General features: G+C 49.6%; 1 protein-coding gene across 1 annotated transcript; it reads right to left on the bottom strand.

Moving 5' to 3' along the window:
- Positions 1 to 359: 359 nt before the first annotated feature.
- Positions 360 to 9,688, bottom strand: TTC34 (tetratricopeptide repeat domain 34). Its single transcript, XM_087944465.1, is given in 11 exon segments — positions 360 to 1,047; positions 1,632 to 1,843; positions 2,820 to 3,093; positions 4,156 to 4,322; positions 5,119 to 5,311; positions 6,649 to 6,862; positions 7,378 to 7,711; positions 7,714 to 8,292; positions 8,295 to 8,369; positions 8,372 to 9,006; positions 9,557 to 9,688. Coding segments are annotated over 11 exon segments (3,207 nt in total). The 5' UTR covers positions 9,559 to 9,688; the 3' UTR covers positions 360 to 525.
- Positions 9,689 to 9,741: the final 53 nt, after the last annotated feature.

Below are 9,741 nucleotides of genomic sequence, written 5' to 3'. Positions count from 1 at the left end.
AGCCAAATTCTGATTCCGACGGCAGCGTGGCCGCCTTAACCAGTTAAATGTCTCCCTCTTCAGTTTCCCGGGCAGAATTAACAGAGTTTCTTGGCCAGTAGAAAGAAAGGAGAAAAGGCCAAGAAGGATGCAGTTAGAGGAACCCAACAAGAAATACGTTGTTTCCCGAAAATAAGACCAGGTCTTATATTAATTTTGCTCCAAAAGATGCATTAGGGCTTATTTTCTGGTTGGGTCTTATTTTGTGGGGGGAACTACAGTACTAAATGCATCCGTCTGGCTGATGATCTTAAATGGGGTTTATTTTTTGGGTAGGGCTTATATTAGAAGCTTTCTGAAAAAAATCATGCTAGGGCTTATTTTCTGGTTGGGTCTTATTTTGGGGGGGAGGGAACTACGGTACTAAATGCATCCGTCTGGCTGATGATCTTAAATGGGGTAGGGCTTATATTAGGAGCATCCTGGGAAAAATTGTCCCAGGGCTTATTTTCCGGTTGGGTCTTATTTTCGGGGAAACACAGTAGGTTATTGAATTTTGCAACCAGTCCCCTGCCGTTTAATTCTGGCGTTTAGCTTTTGAAGCTCGGGGTTGCTCTGGTCCACCAGAAGGCCGAATTTCACAGTGGTCCAGGCTTCTTCATAACAGCCTGCTGCCAAATAATTTCGGGCAGTCCGTAGGAAGGCTTTGGACACCTCTTCCCTCCTGTGGCCAGCCAAGATGTGGTTAAGGGCCAAGGATTTTTCAAGCTGTAAGGCGTGAATAAATTGCTTGACGGACTGCTCCTCGTCAGAAGTGGATAAGAGCAAGTAAGCCCAGGAGCAGAAGTCGCCGACTTGAGTTTTCAAGCTGTTTGTGCCATGGTTTTGGACAACCTTCTGGATGTCGGTCAAGGCATTTTGGTAATCTTCCAACTGGGTCCAGCAAGCAACCCGTTGGCGAAGGTATTGTGGGCTATTGTGGCTTGCCAAGATGGCCAAGGTGAGGTATTTCATGGCTCCTAGGGGACACTGGTCCTTCATCAGTGCCTTCGCTTCTCTGGCTGCCACCTAGGGATGAAGTAGATGGTGGTTACCCCAGTTCCTGCTTTGGCTCAACTCTCAAATCACCTGTTCTGACCTAGGTTTTCCCAACAGCACGAAGCTGATTCCTCGGCCCGAGAAACCCCTTTTATTTATTTTACAATGAATTCCTCTCCAGCAAAGTCCCGGCCAAGTCTTTCAAAATATTTCCCAGTTACAGACCTTTATCAGGCTTGGAGAGTTGCCAGGCTGATATCTTCCAAACGCCATGCTGTAGCAGCAATTACTTGGTAAGAAGTCAGGAACAGATCTTCACCCTAATGAATTGAACTAACTGTCTCCCTTAAAACCCCACTCCCCTTTCGCTCCTCTTTTATTCCCTATGGGAGGGGCCATTCACTGTCCACCTGTGGCTTTACGCCCACGTCGACCCTTGTTCCTTAGCAGTTCCCTTCTTCTGGCAACTCTGTGCATGCACACACTGGGAACAGGCTCCAGCTGTTCTTCTGCCTCACTGATGTCTGACTCTGAAGGCAGCTGATAACTGTCGGATGGCCTTGGCCCCATCTCTGCTTTCCTGCTTGAGCTACGTAAGCCGGTGGCGGACTCACCTGAGCAAGGTTTAGCTGCTGGTTGCCATCCAAAAACCCCATCAGGTGCTCTAAGTCTTTGCATTCCTTCCCTGCCAAAGTAGCCAAAACGTGGACGCCGTTCAAGTTGCCCAACACTGCTTGCAGAATTCCCAGCCGAGAGTTGATGGCGTCACTGGGTTCGCTTTGCCCAAACGTTCTCTGGAGATACGACAGGGCGGTCTTGGGTCTCCCTGTCAGTCAAAATTGAGACAGAAAGAACACAACATTTGACAGCTGGACCAATCCTCCTTGAACTCGGGAGTGTTACCCTGTTTCCCCCGAAAATACGACCTACCCTGAAAGTAAGTCCTAGCTTGATTTTTAAACCTGCACCCAATATAAGCCCTAATTAAGATCCGCCCATATCTATCTATCTATCTATCTATCTATCTATCTATCTATCTATCTATCTATCGTATCATCTATCTATCTATCTATCTATCTATCTATCTATCATCTATCTATCATCTATCTATCTATCTATCTATCTATCTATCTATCTATCTATCTATCTATCTATCTATCTATCTATCTATGCAAAATGCCACTCACGCATCTTCACAAAATCTCCAGCCTACAAACTTGAAATTTGGCCCGTATGTTCCTCCTCTTGGCTTCTAGGGGCTCCCCAAGACAGGATTTTTCAAAATGACCATCAGAGCATTTAGTATTTCCGATATTATTATTGTTATTATTATTATTATTATTATTATTATTATTATTATTATTATTATTATTATTATTATTATTATTATTATTATTATTAACATGCTCTGATGCTCAGGAGTTCTACTTCCCCCCCCTGAAAATAAATCTCTTCCAAAGGCAAAACACAAGCAGAGGAGTTTTTCAGTTTCAGTTTCTCAGCCGCAGCACCAAGCAGCTTTAGTACAGAACAGTTGAGCTAAGCCACGCCCAGGCTCCTCGCTGACTCCTTCTTGCTCACACAGCAAATACTGCTTCAGTTTCCAAACAGCCCTCCACTCTCTCACACACGGACAGGACGCTAGCCAGGTGAATACCGATGGATGCTGGTAGGCAGAGGCAGAATTCCCCCCCTCCCCTTATTTTCCTCCCCCAAAGCTAAGCCCCACCATGTAGTTTCGTAGCGAAGCACGGGCATCCAGCTAGTATCTAAATAAGGTTGGTGTTCCTGATCTCTCCTACCCTTCGCGATTTGGAGGTCAACGCAAAGCATGTGCGCTTCGCTGTCCTGGTTCTCCATTTCCACCAACGATTCTCCCACTTTGGAGAGCTCCTCCAAGGCCTCCGCCACAGCGAGGGGGTCTTGTCCACCGCCGAGGTCCGTCAACGCGTCCCTGCAGTGTTCCAGCAGCCAAGAGCGAACCTGGACTCGAGCACTTGGCTTCAGGGAGCCGATTTCGGCCACCGCGGAGGCTCGATCCCCTCGGAGAGCTGAGATCAGGTCTTGGGTTGACTCCTGAAGGAGAGGAGAGTAGAAATAGGCGAAGCATTTAAGGACTTCCTCCCTTTTTTTGGGGGGTGGAATAAAAGCCCCTTTCTCAAGTGTCAGATAAAACTTTGAAGCCGTCACTCATCAAATTTCACCTTGGCAAACATTTGGGCTTTGCTGAATATTATTGCAACTGGCTGAGAAGGTGCAATAATTCTATGTCACCTATGTTCAAACTTCACTTTTTTCTCCCAGAGTGTCTTCTTTTCTCCTCTCCTCTCCTCTCCTTCCTTCCTCCCCATTATTCCTTCCTTCCTTCCCTTCTCTTTCTCCTTCCTTCCTTCCTTCCTTCCTTCCTTCCTTCCTTCCTTCCTTCCTTCCTTCCTCCCTCCCTCCCTCTTCCTTCCTTCCTTCCTTCCTTCCTTCCTTCCTTCTTTCCTTCCTTCCCATTATTCCTCCCTCCCTCCCCCTTCTCTTCCTTCCTTCCTTCCTTCTTTCCTTCCTTCCCATTATTCCTCCCTCCCTCCCTCCTTCTCTTCCTTCCTTCCTTCCTTCCTTCCTTCCTTCCTTCCTTCCTTCCTTCCTTCCTTCCTTCCCATTATTCCTCCCTCCCTCACTCCTTCCCTTCCTTCCTTCCTCCCCATTATTCCTTCCTTCCTTCCCTTCTCTTTCTCCTTCCTTCCTTCCTTCCTTCCTTCCTTCCTTCCTTCCTTCCTTCCTTCCTTCCTTCCTTTCTCCCTCCCTCCCTCCCTCCCTCCCTCCCTCCTCCTTCTCTTCCTTCCTTCCTTCCTTCCTTCCTTCCTTCCTTCCTTCCTTCCTTCCTTCCTTCCTTCCTTCCTTCCTTCCCATTATTCCTCCCTCCCTCCCTTCCTTCCTCCCCATTATTCCTTCCTTCCTTCCCTTCTCTTTCTCCTTCCTTCCTTCCTTCCTTCCTTCCTTCCTTCCTTCCTTCCTCCCTCCCTCCTCCCTCCCTCCCTCCCTCCCTCCCTCCCTCCCTCCCTCTACCATTGCAGTGAATGTCTCCTACCCTTCAACTGCCCCGTGGCATTCAAAGCCATCAAATCAAAACAATTTAAGTGCCGTTTCCACCTTCTTCTGGTCCAGGGCCAGGTGGACGAAAGCTTTTCCGCAAAGAGCCCGGGTGTTTTTTGGATCTTCTTTCAAGACGGCCTTGAAATCGAAGATGGCTGTTTTCTTCTGCCCCAGGAGCCCGTAGCAATGAGCGCGCACCAGGAGGGAATCGACAGCGTTCTCCCCTACTTGAAATAAAAACATTAAAACGAATTCTAACCCACCAGGCCTACCCCAGAGGGTTGTTGTGGTAACAAAAGGGAGGAGAGAAACTTTTCTCGTGGACTTTAAGGGGTGAGCAGGGGGCTGGACTAGAAGGTCCCCGAGGATACTTCCAGCTCTGTTCTGTTCTGTTCTACGAAAGGGGAGAGAGATGCAACTTCTAAGCCAAGGAAACGTATTCTATATATATATATAAAAGCTCACCACTCACGCATCATCACAAAAACTCCAGAACCGTCAAGTTTACAAACTTGAAATTTGGCATATATGTTCCTCTTGGCTTCTAGGAGCTCCCTAAGAAAGGATTTTTGGAAATGACCACCAGAGCATTTAGAGTATTTCCTATATTATTATTATTATTAAGACGCTCTGATGCTCAGGAGTTCTACTCCCCCTCCCCACCTGGAAAGAAATCTCTTCCAAAGGCAAAACACAAGCAGAGGAGAGGAGTTTCCGTTTCAGTTTCACAGCAGCACCAAGCAGCTTTAGGACAGAACAGTTGAGCTAAGCCACGCCCAGGCTCCTTGCTGTCTCCTTCTTGCTCACACGGCAAATACTCTTTCCGTTTCCAAACAGCCCTCCACTCTCTCACACACGGACAGGACGCCAGCCAGATGAATACCGATGGATGCTGGGAGGCAGAGGCAGAATTTTTTTATCCTTATTTTCCTCCCCCAAAACTAAGCCCCACCACATAGTTTTGTAGCGGAGCCCGGGGATCGAGTGAGTTTTGGATAAACATAATTTTGTATATCTCACTGGCTGCGGTGATGGCCAAGGAGAGGTAAGCGATGGCTTCCTTCAAGTAAGTGGCCCCTGGTGTATTTTTCAGGACCGCCACAGCCCTGGTGTGACAGTGGCTTTTCAACAGGGCTCGGTCGTCTTCTTTTAAAACCTTCACGAAGCCCTGCAGGCAGGACAGCTTGCCTGTCTCAATCATCTTCTTCAGGTACTTCATTTGGGGGGGAAAAGAGGGGGGGAAAAAAGAGAGAATTACGGACGACGGTTAACACTAGCCTAGAACAGATGACCTCTAAGTTCCTTCCACCGCTATCATTTAAAGGGAGGGCCAGCCCTGTTCAGGAGGGGCCCAGAATCACTAGGAGTCCAGCGGCGTCTACGTTTCATTCGAACCAAATCATAGCGGACATTTTAATAACGTGCTTGGCGTCCAATTGTATTCTTATTCGAATTGATGCTAAAATGGCCAGGATCAAGACCTATAAGGCCATTGTGATATTGTCCATTCGAAACACAAGATCCTTTAACTGGTTCTTTATCTGAAATTTATTTTTATATTATCCACCTGGAGGAAAGGGACATAGGATATATAGGTGAGGATACTGTACTAGACAGTATATGTGCTTCTTATGCGAAGGGGATTCTCCTGTTCCCAGGGCAGGAGCGCCCTCTGCTGGGCGCCGGTCAGTATTTCCTGGACTAGCTTTTCCACAAATAATTTCTATACTTTCTTCACTTTTGTCATTTCCCAGGGCCGTTGTAACTTCAACAGGTTGCTAAACAAACTGTTGTAAGTCGAGGGCTACCTGTGTGAGGTGATAGTAGCAGAATCTTGCAAGTCTGGATGTGGTTCCTTCTCCCTTTCTCTATCTTGGGGTGTGTTTGAGGTGCTTTCTCAGGCTACACTTCTGGGCCGGACTTGGGTTTCACTTATCCGACTGTTATCTTTGGTCTCTCTCTCTCTCTCTCTCCCTCTCTTTCTCCCTCTTTCCTCTTTCTTGAAACGGTCACTAAATGAACTTGTCAGGGCTCTAGTAGTTTACCCCATTGAAATCATGAGTCTCAAGCCAAACTTCCAAAACTTAGAAAGGATTTATTGGGAGTTAACATGTCCGGCATTGCTTGGGTGCAGCTGACTCTGAGGCCCATAATTCCTTGTCGCCTATGACCCTGGTTTTCCGCTCCAACCCCTGGATGTGTCATAAATCATATTCTCCAATGGGACACATCCATAGCCAAGAGTCATCAATCATGCTCTCCGGTTAGAATTTTGCACGGCAGAAACTTCAGTCACCTAGTTACTATCTTTGAAAAACTATGTATGGAATGCAGTTTCGGTTTGCAAGCAGCTGCACTGCTCCCTCCTCCCTTTCTGTTGGCAACTCTAAAAAGACCAGAGAAATATTTTATGAGTTGACAAAACTGTTGTAAGTCGAGTAGACGCCCGGTAGACGCGACCTATCAATGAATTCATCTGGGAATTCAACCAGCAGGAGTTTAGTTGGCAAAGCGATTTAAGGGAATTGGGGATCTAGTCTTCGGACTCACCTGATTGCATCCGTCCACGTGGCCTTTCTTCAGTTGAAGGAGAGCCAGCCTGACCAGAACGGGGGATCTCTCTGGATCCTTTGAGAGACCCAACCGGAGGATCTGGTGGCTCTCTTCCAGGCGACCCAGCTGGTACAAAGCATCGGCACACAGCAGCCAAGAAACGCCCAGTTCCAAGAGAAGAGAAGCCAATGGGTGGATCCCAAGGGAATCCCTGAGTAGAGAAAGAGGAGAGAAGGACAGAGGTGAGGAGAGAGCGGTGTACATTTTCAGGAGAGCAGGCTGGCAGATCCAGAGGTTCGGCTCTGCAGCTTGCAAATGTTTTGGGGTGATTCCGTGTTTAAAAAATTTTTTTAGCAGGGAGGGAAGGATGGAGGGAGCTAGGGAAGGAAGGAAGGAAGGAAGGAAGGAAGGAAGGAAGGAAGGAAGGAAGGAAGGAAGAAGGAAGGAAGGAAGGAAGGAAGGAAGGAAGGAAGGAAGGAAGGAAGGAGGAAGCCTGAAGCCTGTCTGAGCCTGAAGGCAGCTGCTGACTGCCAGCCTTCCCAGGCCCCATCTCTGCCTCTGATGCAGAGCCATTGCCCGAGCTTTCCTCAGCCTCCAGGACTGGCCTGGGTTTCTCCTCCTGCTACTACTACTGCCTGACTCTGCACCAGCTCCACCAGCCACCGCTGAGCCACAACAGGAACCCTTGGATGATTACCTGGTGGTTTTCCAAGTTAGCTGACTCACCTGTCTTTCTGGAGGTCATCCAGCCATCCAGATTTCTCCAATCGGTCCTCTGACCTGCATCGGACTGTCTCCTTTCTTTCCAGCATCTTCTGGACTTGCTCCTGAAGGGTGACCAAGAGGAACCCTCTCTGGTTCCAAGGGACGTAGGCCTTGATCGCAAAGCCGGTTTCCTCAAAACGGAGTCTGCAGGCGGTCAGGTAATCCAAGGCGGTGAGATAGGGGTGGCCGGCCCAGGCTCGGATCAAACCTCGCCCGCAAAGGGCCTTCACACAGCTGCTTGGATGCGGTACGAGGTCTTCAAGGATGGCTTGGAAATCTTGAAGGGCTCTGGGCGGCGGTTGGCGTGAAGGTGGCAGAAGCCCCGTTGGGCCAGGAGGGTGTTTCGGTACGTGGTTTCTGCAGAGGCCAGGAGACGGTCGCAAACTTCCAAGGAGGCGGAGATGTTGCCTTCTAAGAGGTAGCAATCGGCTAGACGGACGTTCAGTTCTCGCAGAGACTCCGGGGCGATCTGGACCAGGAAATGGAGTGTACGGAGAACGGGAGGAATCAACTCTTGGCCACCGTTGCTCCGGACTTCGCTCCTCACCCGGATGGCATCTTTGTAAGCGGCAAAATCCGCCTCCAGGACTGTCCGGGCGTGCTTCTCAACTCTTTCAGCTTCTCCTGGCGAGAAGAGGGCTTCAAAGGAGGTCTTGGCCAGCTTGGGGTGAGCTTCAAAGGCGGCCACGAGGTCCTTCAGCATCTCCGGGACGTGACGTCCGATAGCCAAGAAAGCCGCAGCTCGGTGCATCAAAAGACTTGAGGTCTCTTGGCTGTTCGATGAACCGCTGGAGGAGAAGGCTTCTAAGGCCCTGCTGGAGAGGGACACGCATTCCTCGTACATACGTCGCTCGAAAAGATGCCGGGCCTGAAGGGGCAGACCCGGAGGTCCTCGGGGGCTATGGCAGCCAGGAAGTCATAGCACAGATCTTTCAGCTAAGTGTCTCCTTCAGACCATTGTCTGGAAGCGAGAGGCCGTCCAAACAAGCCTGGATGATCTTCTCCAGGTATCTCCTCTGTCTACGGCTCATGAACGCCACCATCTCGTTCCGGCTTCCCGCAAAGGCCCGGAGATACTCGGCGACCCCCTCTTGGAAGTGCGTTTGGGACAGCACCAGGGCCAAAGCGCGGGTGAGAACCAGCTCCACGCAAGGGTGGGCCTCGAGCAGGGAGTCACACTGGCTGGCCACGCGGAGAGGCTGGCCCGCCTTCAGCAAAGCGTCCATCTTGAAGAGCAAGGCGGTCACGTTGTGGGGGTCAAAGGCCAGGAGAAAAGCCGCCGCCGTAGTGACGTTGAGCAGGGCGGGGTTCACAGGAGGGTTCCCAAGTTTTGGGATGGAGCTTTCTCCTTGACACCAGCTTTCCAAGATGGCGACCACGTTGGCCTGGGCCTCCTTCTCAAGAGCCGCCATCTTGTTGACGGCCGTGGGGGCACAGAGAAGGAATCCGGCAACATAGTAAGTGGTGGCCAATGGGAGATCGCCGTTGGCCAGTTCCCGATCCCCTTCCTGGCAGAAATCTCTGGCTTCCTCTTGGGATCTCCAGAGAGTCGAAGGACCTTCATTCTTCACACCGGCTTTCTTTGTTGCCCTACAAAGCAGCAGATGGGAAGAAATGAACCTCTAGAAAAGTTAAAGGTGGACATGGTTTTATAACCCTGGAAGGACTATCCATCAGAAGAGAGCTGGAAGGGACCTTTGGAGGTCTTCTAGTCCAACCCCCTGCTCAGGCAAGAAACCCTATAGCATCTCAGACAAGTGGTTTGCTAATCTCAATTTTGCCATCGGTCCATTGCAGAAGGCAAGACTGACTTGGAACAGCTTCCATCCTGCAGCGATATCTGTAACCCCATCAAACATCCAGATTTCTGTATCCCAGGTCCTTGGGAAGGACTCGATGGGTAGACAAAAATGCCAAACCCAGTCTGAACATTTGGCTGACTGCATTAATAATAACAACAACAACAACAACAACAACAATAATAATAATAATGACATCATTTCAGCCATTGTAGATCAGCCAAGGACCCCGTTTCTCTAACGTTAAATTTGTCTATGTGAATTTGATACTCCTGTCTCTTTCCTAACCCAAGAATTCCCACCCTTTGCTTCTTCCCTTGAAGGACAGCCATGAGACTCACATGCTACGTGGCAGGCAAGAAGAACCATGGATGGAGGTCCTTGCATGGAGAGAAATGGAAGCCACCGGCCGGTGAATGAGGCCAGATTTTCCCTCTGCAGAAGGCTGGGCTCTCGGGAGCGAAAAGCAGGCTCGGCCACGTGTCTGCCAGTTTCCCAGGAGACCGTAAACACTGAATCTCCTTGC

The sequence above is a fragment of the Notechis scutatus genome, chromosome 16, assembly GCF_049901735.1.
Source record: "Notechis scutatus isolate UNSWTSFEM ecotype Mainland chromosome 16, rNotScu1.2, whole genome shotgun sequence".
Taxonomy (NCBI): Eukaryota; Metazoa; Chordata; class Lepidosauria; order Squamata; family Elapidae; genus Notechis; species Notechis scutatus.
The sequence above is the reverse complement of the archived record's forward strand: the minus strand, read 5'-3'. Positions and strand labels throughout refer to the sequence as shown.